Source organism: Cavia porcellus, unplaced genomic scaffold (genome assembly GCF_034190915.1).
Source record: "Cavia porcellus strain 051 isolate PalLab524CR breed Dunkin Hartley unplaced genomic scaffold, mCavPor4.1 scaffold_13, whole genome shotgun sequence".
NCBI lineage: Eukaryota > Metazoa > Chordata > Mammalia > Rodentia > Caviidae > Cavia > Cavia porcellus.
The window spans coordinates 32,116,797-32,143,502 of NW_026947496.1; the positions used below are offsets into that span (position 1 = coordinate 32,116,797).

The 26,706-nt window shown below is 44.1% G+C and overlaps 1 protein-coding gene across 3 annotated transcripts in view; it reads left to right on the forward strand.

The window, feature by feature from the left end:
- The window catches only part of Disc1 (DISC1 scaffold protein), a 326,935-nt gene that overhangs the window by 34,795 nt on the left and 265,434 nt on the right, over nucleotides 1–26,706 (forward strand). For all 3 annotated transcript variants that reach the window (XR_010051226.1, XM_063260047.1, XM_063260045.1), the window contains exons 2-3: nucleotides 17,837–18,846; nucleotides 23,532–23,601. Coding sequence is in view for 2 of the 3 variants with exons in the window: in XM_063260047.1 (XP_063116117.1) it covers nucleotides 17,837–18,846; nucleotides 23,532–23,601 (1,080 nt within the window). In the remaining variant the exon portion in view is untranslated. The remainder of the gene's footprint in view (nucleotides 1–17,836; nucleotides 18,847–23,531; nucleotides 23,602–26,706) is intronic.

Below are 26,706 nucleotides of genomic sequence, written 5' to 3' on the forward strand. Positions count from 1 at the left end.
AGCTATGTTGCTCAATTTGCTCATTAGCTCTAGTAGTCTTTTGGTGGAGTTTTTTGGGGTATGTAGAGTATCATGGTATCTGCAAATAATGATAATTTCACTTCTTCCTTTCTTATTCTTATTCCTATTTTCTCTCTTGTCTAATTGCTCTGGCTAACATTTCCAGAACTATATTGAATAGAAGTGGTAATAGTGGACGAACTTGTCTTATTCCTGATTTTACAAGTGAAAGCTTTCAGTTTTTGTTCATTTAGAATGATTTTGGCTGTTGGTTTGTCATAGATGGCTTTTATCAGATTGACATAGAGACCATCTATTCTGATTTTCTGCAGGGTTTTTATCATGAATGAGAGCTGGATTTTATCAAAAGCTTTTTCTGTGTCTATTGAGATGATCATGTGGATTTTGTCTTTGGCCCTGTTGATATGACGTATTACACTTATTGACTTGCATATTTTTAACCATCCCTGCATCTTTCGGATGAATCCTGCTTGGTCATGGTATATAATCTTCTTGATGATTTTCTGCATTCTGTTTGCTAGTATTTTACTGAGCATTTTTGCGTTTATGTTCATCAGGGAGATTGGCCGATAGTTCTCTTTTCTGGTTGGGTCTTTCTCTGGTTTAAGTATCAAGATAATATTTGCTTCCAGGAATGAATTAGGGAGAATTGCTTCCCTTCAATTTCATTAAAGAGTTTGCAGATTATTGGTGTTAGCTCTGAATTTCTTGTAGAATTCAGCAGTGAGAGGCTGGGGATTTAGCTCAGCGGCATAAGCATCTGCCTTGCAAGTGCACGGTTGTGAGTTCAATCCCCGGTACCAGAAAAAAAAATCAGCAGTGAATCCATCAGGACCTTGGCTTTTCTTTGTTAGTAAGTTTTTAATTACATTTTTAATGTCATTAACTGATACTGAGCTACTCAGAATTCTTATATCTTCTTGATGCAGCTTTGGTAATTCTTGTTTCTGGGAATCTGTCCCTTTCTTCCATGTTTTCCAGCCTATGCGAGTACAAATTTTCAAAGTAGATATTGATGATCTTCTAAATTTCTATGGGGTCTTTAGTATCTCACCCTTTTCATTCCTCATTGAATGAATCTGAGTTTTTTCTTTCCTTGATAAGGTTGACTAGGATTGCAATGATTTTGTTTGTTCTTTTTTTTTTTAATTTAAGGAGAAAAAGAAAAAAACAGAAAAAGGGTACAAGTAATACAAAATTTAAAAAATAAACAGTAAGAAATCACTAGTTAATAGATTACATATTCTCATCTTAGAAATAGTTGTTCAAGTTACAAAATTGAAGCATATAAAGTGGACTTTCAAACAGAGAGAGTGCAAACAGTTTCGTTCAGTGATCCAAAAAAACTCAGTAATATGGTTATCTATCTTACACACTTAAACATATGTGCAGTTATAACCTTTAGAGGATTTTGTTTATTCTTTCAAAGAAACAACCCTTTGATTCATTAGTTCTTTGTATTGCTTTCTTAGTCTCCATTGTGTTAATTTCGGCTCAGATCTTTATAATTTTCTCCCTTCTATGAGCTTTAAATTGCTCTACTTTTTCTAGAAGCATGGAGTACAATGTTAGGTTTTTAAATTTGCACTGGTTTTGTACACATTCATGATTTTGTGTTGTACTTTACAAAGTTTCTTCAAGTGTGATTTCCCCATCTTACACAGGCATAGACTGAGGCACAGCCAGGTTGCCTTGCTCAGGATCACCTGCCGGGGTTGGCCAGCCTCAGAATTTGACCCTTTGGTTTTCTACAGGTCTTCACTCTGAATATTAGACTGGTTACCCACATCTTGGCAGACCAGGGCAGTCATTTACAAAGTGACTTTGGGTTTGCCTGTCATCGTCCTCCCCTCCAAGGTGACTTTGTGAGTCAGGATGGCAGGGCCAGAAAGAGATGGTGAGTAAGAAAATGGAGAGTGAATGTGCTATTCCAGCTCTAGGGGAGGACTTTCCCCAGGGCGTGCTGGTTAGTTGAGAGCTGGGCACAGGTCAAAAAGGAGGCGGTATAGTTTACACCTTGTGAATCAAGAGAAGGTGGCACAAGGTGGCACCTGGCATGACACTGAATGGAGAAGGAGAGGCGAGGAAGGCAATGTGGATAAATGGTTCTCCAGGGGACACAAGTCATGATCTACCTTTACAACCGTCTTGTGAGAAGTTGTAGGAATGAGCTTTCTCTAGATGAGAAAACCTACGCTGGAGAAGTTACAATTTGGCAAGTCAGAAAGCAAATCAGTACAAAAGCAGATTTAATGCAATATGAAAACATATAAGAATTTACAAGATTGGCTTAGAATTGCCACCTGCAGAGTGGAAGCGAGAAAAAGGTCTGTTTGTGCACTTGGGATCCAAAGAATATAGTCAAAGGCCTGAAGTGCCATGTAGTGTCCTATGTGAGTTCATTTCAGGAGGCCCAGGCATCCATGTGGGAAGCCAGGAGAACACGGGCAAGGTGAAGGCAAAGACTGGAGCTTTTCTGAAGATGCAGAAGCCAAGCTTCCTTCTTCCCTTTTATGCCATTCTGACAACAATCTTCCCCACGGTGTGTCTTCCACACCCGGGACTATGCTGAGCCAGTGAATCAGGCATTTGACACAATCAGTTAACTATTACAGAAAGCTATAAAGGGTTGAGACTAACTTCAAAACTCTCTTGATAGTGTTCTGTCTTCTAAAAGTCTCTTTGCTTCTGGGAGGCTTATTTTATTTTTTCTAATGGAGAGTTGATTATGGAGGCCCTTTCACCTAGGCCACTTGAATTTCGTGGAGCAAAACAATGTCACACTTGCTGGCCATTACGTGTCTGCTGGGGGATGGCCCTCTTTGGTGGCCATTGATACCTTGTCCTGAAACACCCTCACCATGTTGGTGAACATCACTTGGACAGTGTGAGTGCTTTTTGCCCTGGTTGGCTGTGACTGCCAGGTGACCTGACTCCATCCAGGTCTATGCCTGCCTGTGATATCTAGAGCAAGTTACTGCCACACGCTGAATTCTAGCCCTCAGGGAGTAGCCAGCAGCTCTGGCTCCTCGCCTGCTCTGGCAGATGGCCCAGATCTGTGGTTTTATGTGATATCCTTCTGGTCATAGTGACTGGTAGAGCCACTAGCATCTCATTTGAATAATTTAATGATCATAAAACATGCCACTTTGGAGACAGGAGCTTTTGAAAGGAGCTGAGAGGTGTTTGTGCTTTTCATAACGAGGAACATACTGGTGTAACCAAAGTCCACCTAAGATATTTAGGCATCAAAGCATCCCCAGAGTCTTACTCTTGAATTGATTGCTTTGTCCAAGATGGAGTCATTGTGAAGAGGTATAATAAAGGCAGGAAGAACCAAGAATTCCTTACTTGTGTGTGCTGTTTGAATGTAAATGAGCAACCTGAACAGTTTGCCTTCTTAAATACTAAGTATTCGTCACTGTAATCTTCCTGAAGGCATTAATCTTTTTAAATAAAGTCTGCAGGTGTTGCAAAGGTTAACTTCAGTCTAGCCCCTGAACTCCAAATGCTAACTGTGTTTGAATTACTCACACAGAAATGAGCTTTCTGTGTGTAGCCATGGCCGATTAAAATGAGGGAGCTATACATTATGTCTTGATATGAAGTGAGACTAGAGGAGTTTTATCGAGGAATCCTCAAGTGGAGATAGAAGGCAGTTGTATTCTATTATAGATGTGTTCCTACATTTCAGACCCAAATCAGTTACAGCTCATACCCATTATGACCTTATATTGTTGCTTATATATTAGGTTCAAATGCTGGAATGTGGGGAAAAGTACTGAATTTTCTCTTATTTTCTAGCAGGAACATCTAGTGGGTCATTTACTGTGCTGTAATCATATCCTTTTAAGCTCAGGTATTTAGAGGGGTGAAAGCCTTTGATGTGGGCTTATAGTCTGAGTATTAAGAAAATTTAGTGCAAAATAGGGACTTGAGATATGCTCCTGTCTCCAGGGAACTACTTATGTGTGATATGCTGACAATTTAGGATCATTATTTAATAAACACATCTTCAAGTTGGCATGCAAAGTGGGACATTTAGAAAGCCATGAAAATGAGCTCATGCATGAGATATGGCATTAAAAGGTGATGGTGACCTTTAAAGATGGACTCACATGAGATAGTGATTTTCTGTTAGGGTGGGCACAAGAGTGTTGACTCTCCTGCACAAACATAAGTGCAGAAACCCAAGTTGCGGGGTTGCTTTGAGATAACAGCCACAGAGCAAGCCCCTTTTGGCTCATCCATATTTTATTAGGGCAGCAGTTAGCAGATTCATCAGAGACACCCAGCTGTAGCTACTGGCACTCTTGAGGGAGGTTCTGATGGTGATCAGATTTTTGAGTAGCTCTTTACAGGAACAGAAAAAAGAATCTTTTCCGAGAATTAATAGCAGTTCAGAGAGAGGCTACTGTTCCCTACAGTTACGACTCTCTGCTGCCTAATTCCTCTACCATCTGTTTCGGCTGGCACTGTAGGCATGAAAAATAGAGAAAGCAAGACACAGAGATGAGGATCATAGTTGGGAACATGGTGGAGAGCATAGGGTGAGCATCCATGGGACCTGTGTGGGTCACTCTGAGGCTGTGTCCACAGTGTGGAACCCCGGAGCCTTGTCCTGCACTGACAGACTGGGATCAGAGAGAGTAACTTTGCCTTAGGTCCACTGCCAGGAGGTTGTATCCAGATACTTTGCCTCAGGAAGCTGTTCTCTATTTCTGTATTGGGAATAACAGTAGCCACTAAGCAGTGATGTAAGGAAGAAACACCTTCTCTGTCTTCTGAGAGCCATAACTGGGACCCTGAATGACAACAGGTCACCTCAAAGATTAGCTGTATGAGGCCATAGCTGGGTGATGTTTTCATCAGGAGACTTCTGTTGCTGACCCAAGATTTGTACAGTAATTTAGTGGTTGGTTTGGTGTTTGGGAGATTCTGGAGTTTTTCCATGTCCTGATACCAGTGTAGGTAGTGAGTGTAGCAAGGTAACATCATATCCAGGACTCATGGACAGCTACACCATTCCTAATTTGAGTGCTGAGTATAATCAGATAGTATCATGGCTAAGTCTCGTGACCAGCTCCTGTGGACAGAGTCTCTCAGACAGCTATTGAGTGCTGGGAACTATTGGCTAGGGTAGCTTTGCGCAATTCCTATTGGACAAATATCTTGGCACTGGGACACTGCTAGTCATTAAAGTGCTGGAAAAGGGGAAATTGAGACCTCCTTCTATTACATCTGAGGTAGAGGTTCGATAGCACTCCAATATCATACAGTTACTGAAGGTCACTGAAACTCAGGATGAATTGTACCTTGTGCTAGACTGTGTAAATGGAGGGGACCTGAGACAACACTGCTGGAAGGCCACCAGTAGCCTAAGAGAGGAGGAGGCCTAGAGATTATTCATGCAGACTGCAGGTGCTGTGGAACTCTTCCATAGCCAGTGTATTGACCAGGGAAACTTCCAAGCTGAGGATATTTTATTGAATTCCCAAGAAAATATTAAGATCAGTGGATTTGGGTTGGGGCAGAGGTTTGCTCCTGAGCAGACTATACCATGGGCAGCTTCATGGTACAGAATGCTACCCCAAAACTATTCTTTAACAAAGTATTTCAATGACCCAGTGGATGTGTGGAGCTGCAGGGTCATCTTATGCCAGTTGGTTGTGGCATTCCTGCCATTCTGTGGGAATGACTGCCTTCTGGTGTGAGTGTCGGCTGAGAGTTACTGCTGTTCCCAACTCTCTCTCTGTAGACTTGCTAAACCAAATCAGCAAGCTTCTCACCTATGACTCCACAGTGTGGCCCACACTACAGCACAGGACCTATGGTTCCACGGGGGTGCATCTTTTCCTAGTCCTCCTCTTGAGCCACTCCCCAAGCACAGGAAGATGACAGTGATGTGTCCCTGACCATAGAGTACCTGATATTCAGGAGGTATGACCATCAAGTGACCATTTTCTTTCTGCTGTAGCACTAGGGAATGTGGTAAGCTTCGAGTTCTGGGTAAAGCCTGAGAATAAGGAGGCTCCTCTACAAGTCCTGCAACACAGTTGTAACCGGGGAGCTTAATACCCATTGTCACAAAGATAGATGAACTAGACAAAAAGTCAGCAAGAAATAATAGAACTAAATCACATGTGAACAAATACACTTAATTAGATGTCTGCAGAGTGTTCCACCAAACAACATCAGGATACACATTCTTCTCAGGTGCACACGGTGTCTTCTCTAAAATAAACCATATACTAACCCATAGAACGTGCTTAAGTAAATGCAAAGGAATTGAAATTATTTCATGCATATTGTCAGACCATAGTGCAATGAAATTGGAAATAAATGACAAAAAGAAACCACAAAAACTCAATAAACACATGGACATTAAATAACACCCTTTTGAACAACCAATTATCACAGATGAAATTAAAGAAGAAATTAAGCAATAATTACAATCAAATGAAAATGAAGGATACAGCATAGCAGAAGCTGTGGGATGCATTGAAAGCATTCCTAAGAGGGAAATATATGGTAGTGAACCAGTACAAATAAAAAACCTAATGTTGTACCCCAAACTTTTAGAAAAATAAGAGCAAGTCAGAGCTCATAGAAGGGAGGAAATTATGAAAATCAGAGTAGAAATTAACACAATAGAGGCTAAAAAAGCAATGCAAAGAATTAATGAATCAAAGAGTTGGTTCTTTGAAAGAATAAACAAAATTGATAGACTCCTAGCCAACCTTACCAAGAAAAGGAACAAAAAAACTCAAATTCATTCAATGAGGAATAAAAAGGGTGAAATCACTACAGATCCTGTGGAAATTCAAAAGATCATCAATATCTACTTTGAAGATCTTTACTTGCATAGGCTGGAAAACATAGATGAAATGGATGGATTCCTAGAAACATAGGAATTACCGAAACTGCATCAAGAAGATACAAGAATTCTGAATAACCCAATTATCAGTGAATGACATTACAAGTAATAACTTACTAACAAAGGAAAACCCAGGTCCTGATGAATTTTTTTTAATTTAAAGAAAGACAAAACAAAACAGAAAATGGGCAGAAATAGTACATACTTTCAAAGAAAAGAAATAAACAGTAATAAATCACTAGTTGATGTATACATATTGTCCCCCCACAAATAATTGTTCAAGATACAGAAGTGGAACATATAAATGGGAGTTCAACCAGGGAGACTGCAAACAGTTCTGTTCAACTATCCAACAAAAACTAAGTAATACGGGTATCAATCCTATACACTTAGACATGTATGCATTTATCCATATCTTCATTTATGTTGAGACCTAACAAAACTTATTAGATTAAAATACTTCTGAACAAAGATTAAGAATATTGCTGGATTTCACATCATAACACTCCGGAATCAGCACTGGGCACTGCAGTGCCCCTTTCTTTCCTTCAAAGTATTTGTTCATTTCATCATGTGTCATAAGATCAATTCTCATAAACTGTTTATAGGTTTTACACAAGCATGAGTCTTAACATGTATTTCTATTCTTTATATATTAGAGGGAGAAACAGAACAAATCAGGACAGAACTAAACATATTCCTATAGATACATAAAACTAAAAAGACATATAAAACTGCTGTATAAGGAGTTCTATCATGGTCACTGTGCTGTTTCTTGTTATCAACAGAATTGGCTATCTCATCAGATAAAGTGTAATTGAATATATCAGTGCCTAACAGAATTAATAGAAATACAACTTTGTAGACAGTGTAGAGCTACAAAAACAGGTAGTAATCAAATCAGAATGGATATCATAGTGAATCATTGTCATTTTCAGTATAGTTGTCTATACTCCTCAACTTGATACCAGCAACCTGTTTTGAATGAAATCTGTCAACAATAAGCAGCAATCAAACAAGTCAGATTTAACTAAGATCAGTCATGATACAACAGTGTAAGTCTTACAGGGATCCTTATTGAGTTAACAGGAAATTAAAGATGACCACTGTGCTATGTCCTGATATCTTCGGGACAGCTGTCCACGCCCTCAGATCCAGTGCTTGTATACAAACTAGTATATAAGTTCCATCCAACCAGAGTGGTGTGAGTAATAAGGGTTTTAATTCCTGATACACTATTAGCTATATCTTCTGCTGTCTTTTTAAAGACTATTCCTCCCCTTTCACTCCCCCAGGATGAACTGTGTATTTTTGGGTCTCCCCAACAATCATGGTTTTATATTGCGGGGGCAACCTGCTATTTACCTAGGTGTTTCCGAACTTTCTCGCTCCTGGACTGGATTTCTAGTTATATTTTTTCACTTATTAAAGCCTGTCTGTTCAACCTATCCATAAATACTGGTCCAGTTACCCCTATTGCTCTCTGGTTCCCTATCGCATCGAGTTCCATTTTCTTATATTTGATTTTAGTCCATATACCCTTCTTCAGGTTAATTATATTTCCTATAAAGAGCCTCTTGGTGGACCCTACCTCTTGATCCACTCTGCCTACAATTCTCTCTTTTTCCCCTTAAGTTAGTGTATCTAGGCCATTTATATTAGAAATTATATCCAACCTTCTCTGCCTCGTTTCTGTTGTGCTCTTTTTCCGTTTAGTTGTCTGTTTGTCTTCTTCATTTCACTTTTTGTTCTATTCCTTTGCCTCTCTGCCACTGTTCCTGAAATCCTTGAGCTTTGCTGTCTCTTTAGAATGTCCTGTAGTATTCTCTGTAGAGTTGGATTGGTGGTTGCAAATTCCCCCAGTTCCTCTTTTATCTTGGAAGCACCTTGTTTCTCCATTAATTTCTAGGGACAGTTGTGCAGGATATATCGATCTTAGCTGGAGGTTATTGTCTTTCAAGGCTTGGATTATTTCGCCCCATGCTCCTAGATTTAATAGTGTGTGTCGAGAAGTCTGCTGTAATTGTGATGGGTTTTCCCTTGTAAGTGATCTGTTTCTTGTCTCTGACAGCTTTTAATATTCTGTTCTTATATTAGATTTCTGGAATCTTGATTATTATATGCCTGGGTGTAGTTCTGTTTTGATTGTAGGTGGCTGGAGTTCTGTATGCTTCATATATCTGAGCATCTTTTCCTTTTCCTATGTTTAGGAAGTTCTCCTTAATTATTTCTGTGAATAGCCTTTGTAGTTCCTTTGTTTGTACCCCTGCTTCTTCATTCACATTCTTTATTCTTAAGTTATAGATCCTCTTGTCATCTTCTAGCCTTTGTATTGTTACTGCTTGTTTCCTTGTTATTTTTAAGAAGTTTTTCCTTTCATGTTCCCACATTACAAACTTGTCCTCCAGTTCAGATAATCTATCCTTAGTTTCTTTCAATCTGTTATTGTCAGCTTTCAATAGAGTTTTTAATTTGCTGGTAATCTCTTTGAACCAGCTTCATGTATTCTATGTTTTCTCCATCAAACAATTCTCCCCCTTTTTTTGTTCTTCCATTCTACCATCTGTTTCTTCTTGGGAAGTGCTTAGCATTTCTTTAATTATTCTATTTATATCTTGCTTTACTTGGTTAAATACTTCACTTTTGAACTCGTATGAGGTCCAGAAGATATTGCTTTATGTCTATTGGTGCCATGCCTGATATTGCATGTTTTCTGTTATCATTCTCCTTTGCATTTAGCTTTCCTGGATCAGTGTTCTAGGAATGGGGACTGAGGACCCTTTCTTGTTGCCTCCTCTTCTCATATTTTTTTTTGTTCCTTCCATACAGGTGTATATAGGAGGCCCAGTTTCTTTCTTTGTTGGTTTCAGTTTGTCTAAAGCATGCTGACTAGGTGCTCCCGACCACCGCAGTGTACTAGGTGATATAGACCCGGGCAGTCTATGTTGGGCCCGTCCCTCCAGGTCAACCTACTGAAGGCTTCACTGCATTAGGGTGCACTGTGTGGTGTAGGGACTTGGTTAGGGCTAGCCTTTTGGGCCTCAGTCCGTGGCGTCACCCAGGCCAAGTGCTCCCCACCAATCCCACTTGAGAAGGGAATATCTGACTGAAGTCACTGCAGTGCCTTGTTTTGGCTAGTCTTCCCAATCCCAGAATGTCATCTGTTGGAGCCTCTTTGTCTATGGAAGGGTTTTTATTCTCCTCACTCACTGCAGGTTGATGCAGGGTTCCCTGCCAGCTCTACTCTCAATTCGGTTTGCTGATTCCCACTCTCAGAGCGTTTGCATCTCCAGTGAGTTGAAACCAGTGGGCTATCCTGGCTGCGCCAATTCAGGTGCGGCAGCAGCAGTGAGTTCAGGCGGTGGTACCAAGACTTTAGCTGTTCCAGTCGTAGCACTAGGACTGTATTTTTAATTGGTTTCTCTCAGCTTAGTTCATTCCTGGGTCAGTAGGGTCCATGTCCCTCTGTTTGTGACTCCCCACGCTGTATTATTTTTGGAATCTAAGTTGGCTATCTCAGAGAGCCTCTGTAGTTGCTGTTATCTATCCACTGTTTTTTTTTTTCTCTCTGGTCCTGATGAATTTACTGCTGAATTTTATAAGAAATTCAGAGAAGATTTAATGTCACCATGCCTCAAACTCTTTAACCAGAAAAGAGTACAGGCCAATCTGATTTCTGTATGCCACACACATCTAGAGCATTCGTATCAGTGATCAGCCCTGACAGCACTCATGATTTGTGCCTGCAAGGCTCACTACTGTCTGCTTCCATCAGAAGTGCTAGGACATCTCTGGTCTTGTTCACCTCACACATTACAGAGTTGATTTTGGCAATGGAAGGATTTACATCCTTGGGAAGTGGCAGGGAAGGCTGCTTTTTCACTCAGTCTTTGATAATCTCTTGCATGGCACAGATTTTGGTTACAGTGTGATACTTTGCTTTTGGCAAGGAAAACTTTCCTTCAGTTTTAACATGTGCCAACCTCATAATGACATCCTGGAGGCCTTCCTCAATTTCATCAGTTATGTACCCTCTCTGCTGTAAAAGGGCACAATCTTCTCTTTCATGAGGGCCTGGGCTTCCTTGAAGATGTTCTGTATTTCACTTCAGTGTAATGATTTGCATTCTTCTCTAATTCTTTAAGAAGGCTTTCTGTCTCCTGCGCTGCCCTCTTCCTAACTTGCTGAATGACTTTTTCTTTCTGTAGCCACAAAGTCCGGTTCAAAAAGTTGCTTTGTTAGAATCCTCTCCAGTTTTGTGTAGTTCTTGTTACTTGACAGACCACTGATTACTTTTTACTTCTTTTTGGATTTTCTGAGCCTAAGAATGAAGGATGTTGGTCTCCCTTGTCCATATTGTTGTGTTCAGTTTCACAAGCACTTCCATGAAGAATCTGGAAAAGCGAGCTTAGCACATGTTCTGTGTTCTGGGGTTTCTTTCCAGCTGCTGCCTCCAGGAGGACAATCTGCTGAGCCAGTTCCATGGGTGCCCGAAGGTGCTCCCCGTGCATGCTGTTCTCACCTTGCTTCTGTGAGGGGCTTTCCTTTGCTGGCAGCAGCGAAGGGCCTGGCCTGAGGGTGGTGGCCCCTCTCCCAGTGTCTCTCGACCCACCACGCTGCCATCTGACTTCACAATGGGCCTGTGGCCCAGGTGCAGCCTTGGAGGGGTGCTCTCTGGGGAGCCCTGCATGCAAAGAGGCCACACTGTGCTCACCTGTGTCTCAAGGTGAATAAGTTCTGAAGAGGAGATGAAGTAAATGTCACTAAACTGTCAACTTAGAAATGATGTGCATATGTGTGTACAACATATATTATACATCTCTAAAGTAACTGTTAAAAGCCTCGTGTGTCTGGAAGATGACTTATTGGATAGTGGAGAGCACATGCTCATCATTGCCTTCATTCGTTGATGAGACCCATAGCTAAGCGTACTCTCAGGAGGTTGGGGCTGGTCAGAAGAGTCTGTCACTGGGAGCATGACCTGGAAGAGTGTATCTTCGTTTCACCTCTTCTCTTCCCTTGATGCTTCTGGGCTACCATGGCGTGAATAGCTGTCCTGCATCCCCCTCCATCATGGCATTTCTCTCTTAGAGCCAGCCCAATAGGGCCTGAAAATGTGAGCCAAAGTGAACCCGTCTTCCTTTAAGTTGTGGGTGTTGGTATTGTGTCTCATGGATAGGAAAATGACTAAGATTGTGTCTATGTATCCATTTGAGATTGTTTCCAGTACCTCTCACCACCCCAAATCCAAGAGTGCCTGAGTTCCTTATATAAAATACTGTAGTGTTTGTATATAGAATTTACACACATCCTCTCATGTACTTTAAATATCTCTACGTTACTTAGATTACACATTAGTCTAATGCAATGTGAGTACTATACTAACAGTTGTAGTTAAACATGGTGGGAGTGGTACATTTTATGTATGTGTTCCACAAAAAAATAAAACATCATGGGAGGTAAGTGGAAGCCTAGGGGAAAAGTGGGAGAGGTGAGCTCCACACTTGTATACTTTTCCAAAATTCATACATTATGACTTAGCAAAGTAGATATCAATTAGATATTGCTCTTACACATTTTGGTGGGGATTTCTAAATAAAAAGAAGAGTAGTTTCGGTTTTGTCTCAACTCTAGGAACTTCTCTTTGTTATCTACACTGGTGCTTGTGTGAGGATTTACACGTGTGTGTGTGTGTGTGTATATATGCCTGTGTCCAGATGGGCAACAACTGGGGTGTTTGCTGTGTTATTTCTAACACTTCTTGTTCTGCTGTCTCATTAATAGGAGGGTTGTGGGCCTATGGGTGTGGTTGTGCCTTTCTGCATTGCTTCTGGGCTCCGCCTGGATCTCTTGCACAGCAGCTCTGTGTTGAGGCCACTGCACAGTTACTTTCTCAGATGATGAGGTGGATCTGTTTTGAATAAACATCCATGTCTTTATAGCTGCACTCATTTCTTTCTCATCAAGTACAGCACCTCCTATCCCACGAGGTAATTTGGGGGGCCCTCTGCTGGAGTATCTTCAGGAGCTTAGTCTCCTTTCTTGTGGATGGTGAGAGCTATGAGACCCACCCAAAGAGCTCATGGGATCACTCCAGATAACTTCAGATCGATTTCACCTTCCTATGTGATGGCTGTAGTACACTCCCTTTCTGGAACCATGTTTGCTTTCATGACCAATATCCTCTGCTAGAGCTCAAGCAGTTGGATGCCTAGGTTGGTGTCTTGCTCTCATTTGCACCCATACAACATCTATCTCCAGCAAGCAATTGCTTCCTGAAACAGATACCGCCATTGGAATGGAAGCACTGTGCTCAACAGACACTCAGTATAGTGCCCTAAAGGTGCTTCAGGGTCCTCAACTGCTCTCGTGATTGTTGAAGGAAAACGAACTTACGCTCAGCAGTGCTATGTGCTTAGTGTGTTATTGGATTCTGATCTTCAGAAGCAAGTTAATCCCCAGGGATTTGGGCTTTCTTTGTAGCTCTGAATCTTTGACTGATCTGAATATCTTAAGACTTTGTGCCCCACTGTGACAGATAGGATTAAAATTCCTTCCATGAAAGGAGAATATGGTATTCATTTATGCTTCACTATGCATTTATATCTGAATCATGTCCTGTATTCTTGAACATGAAAGTTTGTATCCTTTCCCTGTCTTCTCTGCAGCTGCTTCAAGTCCCAGCATTTCCCTTCAGGAGGCCCATATTTTTTCCCTGTAGGGCCTTAGGATCATTGAGTGCTGAGCAGACAGTGATGTGCCCAAACCACACATGCATCTGTGTCATGTTGAGCCTGGGTTTTAAGAACTTCATGTAAATTCATGAGCTACATTTTCAGATTTCGTATTTTAAAAGTGAGCATTGTCTGGAAACATGTATCTTAAATTCTTTTCTGTGTATACTGTATGCTAAAATTTTTTCATGGTATTATAAGGACTGCAAAAAGCTGATACAAAACATAAATTGAGAACAATTTGTATATATCAAAGAAAATACCTCATGGTGTTAGCAGTAGTTTGCAAGTGATTGTGGTATGGGCTGTCAGGGAAGCCCCATAAACTAGGTGGTTGGGAACAGTTGCTGATGGGGAAGGGATTTCGAGTTGAAGGACGGAAGGATTAGAGAAATGGGAGCAGAGCAGAAAAAATAAGCACACAGGATTCTTGCCCATTGGGCTTGTTGACACTCACTTATGCTTCCCCCAAGTCTCCCAAGCAGATTTTCCCAGCATCCAGTTGAGCTTCAGATAGAGGCCCTTGGACATCTGTCCTAAGCTCCTGTCTGTCATCTCCCATCAGTGGAAGCCTCCTGGGTGGGGTAGGGTGGAGAGAGAACCTGCATAACCAAGCCTAGCAGGTCTGTGCTGAGGGAATCCTTGGCCTTCTACCTGGAATTATTCCCCTTCTGGACAGGAGGCTGCACAAGAGCTTGGGGGTGCAGGCTCCCTCTCTAGAGAGACCAGCTGTTCCTGAAACAGGTGAGGCCACCTTGGAGTTTCACGGAGTGGGACCCACTACATTCTCTCTCTACGGAGAGCCCACCTACATTCTGTCCTTACCCTTCTTCCTGCTTGCTGAGCTCTGAGCTGATTGTACTCAGGCCAGGGAAGAAGCATTGCCTTCTTGGGCAGAGAACATCACAACCATGCTCTAGTTGTGGCTGGTGGCTGGGCCTGGGTGTTGAGCTAACCCAATAGGTGAGATTTCAGGCAGAGTGGTACAAGTGTAAGTGGATTTCTGGTCACAGGGATGTCAAAATCTTTGTCTAAAAATAAGAGAAGAGAAAAGAGACATAAAAAAGGGACTTGTGGGTATGGGAAATGGGATCTTTCTACAGATTTTGAGTCTTACTGTCTATGTGTTCTCTGTTCCTCCCAGCTCATTCCAGAAGTGCCCTCCATAAGCAGCTCTGAACTCCCCTTCCCCATCTTTGCCTTCCCTGTCCTTCCTGAGGATCAAGATTGCAGCTGTGTGACAGCTCTGCTTCTCAGCCACTGGCAAGGGTGGGACCTGTGAGCCTGCAGGCAGGAATAGGAGTGCGGCATGCCGTGTTTCTATCACCACTTCTCCCACAAGTGGTCTCTGCACTTTGGCAGGCAGCCTGTGGCTTTCCCACTTCCCGGAGCCCTGGCAGGGGCATAGTTCCCATCAGGGCATCCGTGGTACACTCTTGGTGAGTGGCTTCCAAAAAAGAGCCTGTAGGTGTTGAAAAGAAATGAACTTCACGCAAATTATTTCCCACCTATCATTGTTCTTCTAACATGACTGATACTTGGGTTAAAAAAAATAGCTTAAAAATTTTTTAAGCCAAAAATAATATAGAGTTCATTGGACTCAATTTTTAAGATATGAAATTGTGAAATTGCTTTCCTTTGGTCATTGAAGCCAGAATTCAGTGTTGTCTCTAACTTTATTTTGGACTCCTTGTTCTTTAGAGAACATTTTTCTGGTTTTCCTGGAGGTGAAGAGTCTGTCTTTGGGTCTTGCTCTGCTCCCTCCTTGCCTCCCACAGCCCTGGCCCAGTGCTCCCATCTAGTCCAGTTCTGATGCTGTAAAGAGCATTGCATCCTTGAGGATGAAACACCAGATAGAAAGATGGGGTCCCCATCTGACTGGAGCAAGGATGACAGCTGTGCCCTTTTCATGATTCTTTCTTGTATACTTCCATTATGTCCACTGGTTCCAATTTTCATGGTCTCTGTTGCAAAGAAATCATGAAGAGAAGTGTCTTCTGTCTTCCTGTCATTTAAACTATTACCCTGCCTGCTGTTTTTGGAGGCAAAAGGAAGAGAAAGGGGGACTTAGAAATGCAACAAGCCTTAAGGCTGCCCCAGGCTTTGATAGATTGGATCTGGGTTTTTGGGGGAACAAAGCAAAGCTTTCTGGGCTTTGAAAAATTATCACTAAATAGAAGGAGTACAGACCTCCCTGGGCTGAGGGCTAAGTGCTCCCTCCCTCACTTCCCTGGCTTGCTCTGCTCCCACCCATCTTTGTTTCCATCTTCCCTACTTCTAAAATTCTGTGTGTGCTGGATGGCATTGGCTTTCCAAGATCTTGGAGTTGGCAGGAATGTGTCTTGGCTCGTGGTGTCTTGAGATGCTCAGTCAGAAGACAGGCAGCTCATTTCTCCAGAATTATCAATATCTCATACCAGAGACTACAATCTGATTTAGTGGGATTCTCAGTGCCCAGTGTTATGTGCTCAGCATGACAGAGATGCCGGGATCATGTATGCTCTGGCATTGTGTTTGTTCCGGGACCATGTGTTTTCCAGAACCATGCTGTGGTACAAGGCATGATGTTAGTGTGTGGCCAGCTGGTGGACAAATGGGCATAATCTGTTAGTCACAGAGATTCAGGACACATGTGTTCAGGCCTTGCAACCTGGGACGAATCAGAAAGTGCTGTTTTCAATTCTTTTTGTGTAAAATCAAGCAGGGTTTTGATAGGATGACTTATATCTGACATCAGCCTAGGGATTGGGGAATACAAAAAGTCGTAGCCATTAACCTTGTGGCCATGGTAAACTCTTTCAGTGCCCCACTCTCACCCTGCATAGTGTACTTCTTTTCCTACTTTATTGTCCCACACTCTGCAGAACATACTTCTTTTCCTGCTGTTAATAAATGTCAAACCTTGCTACCTTTTATGCTTGTTTTATCCAGTTCTTTGCTCAGGGAATCTCTAGAGAACGCTGTGGCACTCCAAAACTCTGGTAATGGGATCATGTGTGTTCTGGAGCCATGTGTGCTCCAGGATGAGGCAGAACGACCAGGTCTGGAGTCACGTTTTGTCCCACCTCTCACTGTGGGCTGCAGTGTGACTACGGTTGTGTCCATTGCTGTCTGTGCTATATTTGTATCTGTGTCTTGCCTAACGTATGACCTGGTAGGACCCCAAGGCCATAGCACTTTTGGGCTGATAGAGGCAGAAGACTGGCCTGATCATTTGCCTACTTGAAGGGCATCTCAGACGTCATTTTTTCTGAATCTTATTAGCCTTGTTACAGCGGGACATGGTAATTCCTACCTAGTTTGTTTACATGGTCTTCATAGGGATAAAATGGAATGAATGTGGATAAAAACACATTATGAGTAGCAATGGAATATAAAAAAAAAACAGTATTTTTTACTAATACACTTAAGGGTGCCAGGTGCTGTTCTATGTATACTAACCCTATTGTTGTTAGGGACTTTTATGCCCTTTCCATTTTACTGATAAGGAAACTGAGGCACAGGGAGGTTGAATAATTAGTGGAAAGTCAGATGGCCAGCAAGTGGTTCATTCCATCAGGGTTTGAGCCAGACAATGGGTGTCTGTCATTGCTCCCATTCCTGGGGCACATAAAGGTGGGGAACTCAGATTCAGAACCCACATGCAGGTATCCTGCTGTCCCCTGTGGGGGGTGAAATGGTGGGCTGCATGTGCCCTAGTCAGCCACCCGTGGCCAATGGCACCAGGTCAGGCATGTGGGGACATAGAGAACTCAGAGCCTAACAGTTCATGTGTTGTTCAGTGAGCAGCTGGGGCACATGCCTAGAGCTTGATCTGCATTGTGCCTTTGCTTTCTGAGTTCAGGTCATTGTGTCCCAGGGCTCTCTAGATCAGAAGAACTGACACTGAAGGGGTCCTGGCAGGATGCTGGAGGCCTAGGAGCCACCACATCTCTAGCCACCGAGTTCGTGCTGAGGCATTGCATGACTTAACTGCAGTGCTAGCTGCTCTGCTTGCAAAGGGCTCAAGTACTTTCCTGACACTTGCATATGAGACCAGCACTTCCTGAGAGTCATTAGCATTTGTACATAGCCTTGGCCCTGGGCCCTTGAGCTAGCCTGTGTCATGACAGATGGACCCAGAGATGACCCCTGAACTCAGCACATTCTCTGAAGACCATTCTGGCTGAGCCAGTGAGATATGCTGTTTTTTTTTCTTCTCCAGGTGGCCAGGAGTGCTCAGCATTGGCATGCTTTCAGAGGCGGAGGCTGGCACGGAGGCCAGGCTACATGAGAAGCACACCTGGGCCTGGGATCGGGTTCTTCTCTGCAGGGGCAGACACACCATTCTGTGTCTCAGCGGGGGATAGTGGTGAGGTGTTCCATCATTCTGCATCTGGGGCTGGACTATGTGCTCTTGACTTCAGCAGCCAATGTCGAGGCCCCTCTTTGGGGAGTCCTGTTTGCAAGAGCTCTCCAGCCTCTTCTGTGGTCTCTGTGGGCCACTTAAGTTGGGCCCAGACCTCTGTGAGCAGAGCAGCTGGGACTCCAGCACACTTTGGGATTCAGTGTAGATCTGGCACCAGGCTTACAGACAGGCTGTGCAACTCTGGAGACGCTTGGCTTCAACAGGAGTGTCTGTCCATGGACAGTGGTGACACCCCAGTCCCTAGCCAGGATGCAGCTTGCAATGAAGGAGCAAGAAGCGCTCAGGCTACGGACTCTTCAGCACCAGCAGAAGCGAATGGCAGCAGCTGCAGGTTCCAGCGTGGCTCCTTTACCCCACCAGCTTCTTCTGATCCCCACGAAACCTTTGTTTCCAGCTTCAGCTTCATTCAGCTCTCTCTTGGCTCTGTAGGGGAACGTGGAGAGGCAGAAGGCTGCTTGCCATCCAGAAAGGCTGAGTCCCCTCATCGAAGCCACCTGGACATGGGAGCTGAGGCTGCCTGCTCAGATAGGCCTCATGAAGACCATGAATGTCTCTCAGTGTCCTTCAGTCCCACAGCTACCCAGGGCTCTACAGACTTGGCCCAGCAGGCAAGAAGCAGCTTCTGGCCAGAGTGGGACATGCTTTCTTCCCTGGACTTCGACACTGGCTCTTCGCTGGGCCCCATGCTACCTGGCTGTTGTGACAAGGGCCACAGCTCAGAAGATGCTCATGGTTGGGATGCCCTGCTGATGAGATGGGAGCCTGTGCTACATGACTGTCTGCAGAACAGCTCAAGGCAGCTGGAGGTCAGTGTCTCTGTAGTGCCAGGTTGGCACTGGGCTTAGGGTGGGCAGGGAGCACGGTAGCTGGCTGATGTCCCTTTGAGTCTGCAATAGCTCCTATGGTGGTTATTGGCTGCAGAGGTGTCTCTGCACTTTCTTTTTTCTCAGCCTGTATCTAGAAGCTCTCCTTTCCATCTTTATGGCTAAGTACAGAGATTTGTTCTCCATTTGGGTGCTGTTTCCTCTGCAGTTCTTGGGCCAAGTGAGATGTGGTTTGCTCAGTTTAGCTTGACTGTGAAACAGGAAAAGGGAGGCAGAGGAGACTGAGCTGGTCAAAGTTTAGAAGGGTGCAGTGTACAGAATCAGGGACTTCTGCATTGGGACCCTGATTTTACCTGCCTCTGCTTCCTTTATCTCACTGTCCCATGCACAGAAAGCTGCTCTCCACAGAGCTAAGAGACTTTGTTTCTGGCCATTAGACATCTCTGGCTCTCAGTTTCCTTACTGAGATGCAATATCACCTCATAGGACTGTTGTGAGGCTTGAAAGAGAAGGTGGGTACTTCTGTGTTGGAAAGGTGTATATCTGGCCCACGTTGTTGCTGTCCTCTGAGAGGGAGCTATAGCCAGATTAGGCAGAGCTGTTCTACCTTAAGTAGCTCCCAGAGAAACCTTGTAGGGAGACTGTGAGACTGACCTAGTAGGCTGCATAGCTTCTTAAATGCTGTGTTGAAATGTGTTTGTGTATCTACACAGGAGCAGGAAGTACAATATCCACTCATGTAGCATTTGAGGAGAATCTAGAGATTTTGAAGTCCATGATATTTCCTGCAGATGCACCTCATCTGCTCCATGTTCTGTCTCTGTAGCCTGGTGTCACCTTTCACATCTTCATTTGCCCTGTTCTGGCCCTCAGGAATCTCAGCTGCCACTGACTTGTGACTCAGGGAGAGCATGCCATCAGGCAGAGATGTGACCTTTTCTCTGGTCCTTGAGGTGGACGCATCCTCCCATGACATCTGTTCTGAGGGCATCACCTGTGAAGATTTGAATGAACCAAATCCTTTGAGCTCCTTGGCTAGAGTCACAGCATCCTCCACGTCCTCACCCTCATCCCACTGATCTCTGAGCCACCTCCATCCTGCAGCCCTTGGCCATGGCTCAGACCTTCCTTAGCTTTTGCTGAGGTTTTGCAAGGGATTCTTGATCCAGTTCATTTCCTTCATGTCTCTTCTTCCTTTCCTCTTCAGTGGGGCCAGTAGGGTTGGCTTCTACTGGTGGATGTGCTATTCTCTGCTTACTGTCTTCACTGGCTCTTTGCTGCTCTAGGACAATACCTGGCTCCTTATCCTTACGATTGAGAATTTTCTCAGTTGGGTCTTAGTGGCTCCAACCCCTCCTCTTGCTGCTTTAGCTGATGCAGGGAAAGCTGTGCCTCCTGCCTTTGCTCTCCATTTCCCTCTGCCTACAGTGATGTCCTCCACTCCAAATTGTTTCTTGTTTAGTGAAGATCCACAGCCACTTTCTTGGGAGAACTTTCCTACTCTCTAGACCAAATGAATCCCACCCCCTTTCACTCCATTCCTGTAGCTCCAGGGCCTGCCTGCCACTGCACTCATCACTGACTATCATGGTTTGTCTGTGGTCCGTGCCCCCATGCAGCTGTGAGTTCTACAGTCAGAAGCACTTCTCCTAGACAGTGCAGATGCCCAATGTGTACTGCTTCCTGACCCTCAGCAGGTGATCAAACAGTGTTTTTCAGTGAGGTAATTAATCTCATGAAGATGGGCTACGGATACCTGACTGTTTTCTTAATTGAATATCTTGGGTGGGAGAAGAGAATCTGAGAGACAGGAACTTGCATGACCAGAGCATGGGTGGAGGCTGTCATTGGCACACTCTCCCTGTTCTAAGGGGCAGTTTTCAATGCTGCAGTGCAGAGATATTCAAGCAAATCCTAGCAACATGTCTGCATTTCTTTATCTGAGAGATCCAAGTTTTGATTTAGGTGAGGCAATAGTTAGAAAATCAGTGTAAAGGTCAGCTTTGTTCCCTACAAATTCATGGAGGCAAGGTGTACTGGTTAGGGTTCTCTGGAGGAACAGAATCAATAGAAAATGTATCTGTAATTATGCAAAGGGATTTATTAGATAGGGCTACAGGATTGGAGGTGGGAGAGTCCACAGTGATGATTTGTACACTGAAGAACTGGAGGATCTAGTAGCTGCTCATTCCAAGAAGACAGAAGTTGCAGAACAAGTGGGACCAAGTCTGCAATGCCAGTCTGAGGCTGAAGGCCTGGAAGCTCCTTGGAGAGTTGCTAGTGCATTGGAAGCGAGTCTGCATTGGAAGGCTGAAGAACTGAAGATAAATGTCCAAAGGCAATGGCAGCAAAGGGCCAACCTGCTCAGGAAGACTGGAGCTCTTGAAAGATGGGCATACTTCCTTCTTTCCCTTTTTATTTCTTGCAGGCTAAAAACTTACTGGTTGGTGTCACTCACAATGGGGAAGGGTGTCTTCCTCGTCCATTTGTTGATCTACGTGTCAGTCATCCACAGACACACTGTGCTTTATTACTCTGTCAGATGTTTCTTAACACATTGAAGTTGACATAATGTGATCAACAGTCACATAGCAGTGTGAGGTGGCCCATTAGAGCTGGCCTCTGGTGGCACTGGTGGTTCTTGTCCCTTTTGTACTTCTTTACCCAGACATATGTCATGTCCTCCTGAGGACCTGGAACTCTGAATATACCAGGATCTGTGAGACCCCAAGCAGATACGGCTCTCTGGGTCCTGCTCTGTTTTCATGACAGCTCTGTGAGCCACTAGGTCTCCAGAAGGCATGTGAGCTGAGGTTCCAGGAATTGTGACTTGATTTACCTTTTAAGTTCCTGAGTTTTATTTTATTTTATTTTTTGAGACAGGATCTTGCTATGTATTTCAGACTGACCTTGAACTTGCTATGTGGCCTAGGTTGGCCTTGAATTCACAGAACTCCTCTTGCCTCAGCCTCCCAAGTGCTGAGATTACAGGTGTGCGCCACCACACCCATCAAATTCATGAGTTTTAGTTTTACAAAGAAACAGCACCAATCCTAAATACACATCTCCTTTTCTCTTTATTGCCTGCATCAGTTTAGAAGTAAGTAACTGTTCATAACTTTCCAGAAGGCTCTTCCTGAGAGAGCTGGCATGGCTGCTGCTGCTGGTCTGTGCACTGTCTGCATGGCTGGAATTCTTGGAGGAACCTGGTCCTGGCTCCCTGGTTTGTGGGTGTTTGTAAACTGTCCCCCCAGAACTCTGAAACTCAGCAGGTTAGTGAGACTACCTGTCTGTGCAGCCTGGTGCTTTCCTTTCCTGATGGTGTGACCCACACAGTTAATTGTCTTGTGCCTCAGGAGGCTGTGCTGTAAAGTGGAGACCATGGCTGCATTTGCCTCCTTAGGCTGAGGATTACATGTGCTCAGACCTGTGAGTGCTTCAGATGGGCTGGTCCTGACCATGGTTCCTTGACGTTACCATCATCACTAGAAATAACTCTTCATGGAAAGTGTTTGAGTCAAAAGAAAACCAAGTCTCCCTTCTTCCCATGTCAAGTTAAACTCGAATCTTGTCTCAGATGCTAGGGTCTGGACACAGCTGATCTGTAGTTGTCTGTGGTTGTGTAATTAATGCAGGGCAGGGAAATCACAACCAGTGTCAGCACTGTATTCTGGCATGTGAATGTCAGTGGTGTGGAGGAGGAATTCACTTTATTCAGAATAGGGTGGGTGGTGGTGGTGGTAGAAAGCACTCTGTTGGAGTGGGACTCATAGACTTTCACAAGAGCAAGAGGCTCCCGACAGTGGGCACTGCGTGTGATGAAGGAGGATGTTAGAGATGCCTGCTTTTATTGTCCTGTTTATGCCAAGGCTAAGGTTACTCATCTGAGCTCTTGGTCAGCCTGAGCACTGGTATTATGTTTAGAAGTAAAATGTCCCCCAAGGTCTTTGGGTTCAAAGGGGGATTTTTGGAGGTGAATGAATTGTTGGGGTGCCATACCCTAGCTGAATGTGCCACCAGGAAGCGTGGGGTGCTGATTGGAGGTGGTCCACTGGGGAGATGATCTGGATGGGTGCAATCTTGACCCCAGCTCCTCCCTTCTGCTCTGCTCTCCTTCTGCTTCCTGGCAACCAAGGAGCGAGTAGCTTTCTTTTTCCAGGATACTTCTTGTACCTCAGGAAGCTCCTGTGTAAGATGGAGCTGTTTCTGCCTTAGAGCCAGCTGATCATGGGCAGTCCTCTCCTTCTTTAAGTTGCAGGTGACAGGTATTTTTTCCAGCCTAGGAAAGCTGGCTCCTCAGTGTTTGTCATCATGGTTTTCCTGTGATGCCTAGACAGAGCCCATTTGATCAAATATGTCTGCCTTCCTATCACACATCTCTGCATGCAGATCAGGGCATCATGTGATGTTTCTGTTTAAAATAACAGTCTAAGTCTTTTTGAGGCTTTCACATTCAAATTACACTTTCCCTTCATATAACCTTTTTTTTTCTTGAGAAACAAATGCATTTGGCATAGGAAAAATGTACGTTTGTGTGTGTGTTTTTAAAAAAGCAAATCAAGAAGTTTTGTAAGTTTCTAGGTGTTCTTAGCTTTTACAAAATGAGCTTGTTTGAATGCTATTGTAATTTGGTTTTTTTTTTTTTTTTTCCTTTAAAATCAATACAGGCAGCGTCCTTAAAATTAAAGCTTCAGAAACTTCAGGAGAAAGCAATTGAGGATGATGATTATGATAAAGGTGAGTTTTAATTTGTTTGTTGATTACTTCCTCTTTGCACTTTTCCTTCCCCTTCTTCCTCACCTCTGCCTCCTGTGCTCCTGGTAAACTGTACAGTTGGCTTCTCTGATGTCTTTTTTCAGGAACAGCTGACCACATCGCCTTATGGTGTTATTTCAGATTTCAAAGCACTTTATAAGCATTCATGAGCCTTTGGAACATAGCTATGCCCAGAATCAGAATACTTGTATAATAAATTGTCAGCTTGTTCATCTGCTGATAGATAGCATATTTGTAATTCACACAGTCATCAAAAATATTCGTTGAACACCTGTGATGGGCCAGGCAGTGAGTCCAGCAATAGGACAGAAAGGTGGACCCACTCTCTGGTCTTCCAGTGCCAGCATTAGCAGCTTTGAGGAAGTGTTTTTACTTCAGACCCTCCAGGACCAGAAGTAGAATTGGGATAAATTCAAGAGATGTCAGGCTGTGTCACAAGGGTTAATTGCCTACACATCCACATGCACGGCTAGAACTACCCAAAATGGAAGTGTTATAGCGTGAGACCGGACGATAGTGGAGTTGATCAGAAAAACAGGCGGAAAAATAGAAAAAACAACAAAAATGAAGCAGTAAAGTAGGAGTTGTGCCAGAAACAAATGGTGCTGAGTGGACATAGGTAGAGGGACCTGGAGGAAGCTTCAGGTAGGATGAGCCTGAAAGAGTCTTAAGGGCCACAGAGGCTGACTGCAAGATCTCACCCCCATCTCTGCTGGTCATGGGGAAGATAGAGGGCTTAGAATGACTTCTAGGGACCAAGCCATCCCTTGGTTGACAAATGCTCCTGGAGATGTTCCATTTTAAGACACCCAGACCAACCTGGAAATAGACTATGGATTCAACAGTTCTTCTAGAAGCGGGGTTGGACTTAAGCCTCAGAGATTTATTCTGGTATTTCCCATCGAAGGCATCATGAACTGTTGGACTTTGGGCTCTGTAGGATGAGTGATTTCCACAGAAAGTTGGATATCCTAGTCAAAGAAATAGTATGCCCAGTCTTCTCACTGTGTAGACCATCACAATTGGGTTTGGGAGAGAGGGAAAGTGGGGAAGGAAAAGGAGCTAGGGGCTCTCTATATTCTTCTGCCTCTCTTTCTGCAAGTCAAGAAATTTTATGATGGTGCTGGGTGAAGGGTGTGGGGAGGTGGCACAGGCCACCTGTTGGCTGTGTGGCTGTGTGGCTTACATGGTGATGGCTGTGTGGCTCTGAGCTCAGCTGTGGATGGCACACACAGACTATGTCATGCTTCATGGCTGGCCAAGAGAGCTAAACCTAGTCTTGAGCTACCCACTCTTGCTTGAATTTGGTTTCTTTGCTCTTGCCAGCTCTCTGCTCATCTGCTGTGCCCAGGATTGCAGCAGAGAGAGAGGCAGACTTGTATAGGTTGGCATTTGTGAAAAATACCTGTTGACAATTTACTGTCTCTAACAGGCTTCTCAGACTTCATGTATATATGGATGGCCTGGATGGCTGGCTTGTTAAATGCAGGTCCTGATTAAGTAAGATTGAGGTGGGGTTGGAGACCCTCCATTTATTTTTTCTTTCTCCCCACCCCATCTCGGGGTGCTAGGGACTGAATACCGAACCTTCACATTGCTACCTCCCAGCTCTTTTTATTTTGAGACAGGATTTTGGTAAATTGCCCTGGCTGGTCTTGAACTCATGATCTTTCTGCCTCAGCCTCCCAGAGTGCTAGAATTATGGGCATGTGCCACCATGCCTGGCTTACCTCCATTTCTAATAAGCTCCCAAGTGATACTCTTGTTTCTGTCCTGTGAGCCGTATTGTGTGTAACTACATCATGTAAGGCAGTGAATGATGCCTTACTGCTCTTGGCTCCAGGAGGAAACAGTCCTGAAGGGGATAGCACATATACGTTAATGACAAAACTATGAACAATATGTCCCTTCAGTAGGAGAGGCAGAGGGTCCCTAAGGGACCTTTCTCCTCCTGGAGCTGGGCCAGCTGAGGGGAGACCCAAGGGTGAGGGAATTTCAGCAAGGACCTCGAGGGGTGGCATGCTGTCTGGGGAGAGTGTCTGGGAGGCTGGTGGCTAGAGGCCTGGGAGTTTGAAACAAGCTCATGTTGTCTGAGATGGGGCTCATCAGGGTCCAGTGCCTGGCCTGGCACATGTGGGTGATTGAGTCATCTCAGAGACCAGTCAGCTCCTTAGGAATGGCTGCGTGATATTGAGGAGAAGTATTTCTTGTCATGATATTGCTGACATGTAATTTGTATGTGACTTCCTTTCCCATGTTGTTTCTACAGGGCTCCTAAAACCATTGTAAGTGTTGTAGAGATCTGTTTTACACATAATCTGGGAACAGGCTTTGTTTTCACAGCCAGGCTCACAGCCCAGCTGTGCTCTGTGTCAGGAAAGGTCTGTAGAACCTGTGAGGTTTACCTTGAGTCACTAGAGGGAACCTTATGTCTCTTGGTTCGGTGGCCTTTTTATCTTTCTTTCTAGTTTCACTAATGAAAAAACTTTGTGTTCCAGAGAGAGGCGCAGTTGGATAGGGTGGAAGGTTTCTTGTTTGTCTCATCCAAGTATTGGCATCTCCCACCTCATTTCTCAGTACTCTGATTACGCTTCTCCTTCTCTAGGGAAGCAAAGTTAATATTTCCTTATGTTACTACATTTGTCTGAAAGGACTGGGAGGAAAAGAATAATACCCATGAGTTTTTGTCTAGGATCTTTCTCTAAGTCTGTAGCAGTTTTGTCATTGTGGTATATTTCTGTGCCTGTTGTCAGCTGAAGAGCAAGATGTGACCTCAGTGTACCCCGAGAGAGAACCTGCAGCTAGACCATAGGGTGCCTAGTTAGGCTTAGTGACCTGGCTGGGAGGGAGGAAAGGAGAGCATGTGTAATGACTTTCTGCAGGCCCAGTGTCTGGGTCACTGCACCTATTTGCGCCCACAGTGTCCCCTCCTTTACCTGATACCCACTGTCAAACATACCCAGCACTTCGCTTCCAAAGTGAGCAAGGAGGACTGTGAGGACGAAGGAGCAAAATGTGGGAATTCAGCATTTCTGTGACACGCACCATGATCTGTGTGGCACACAG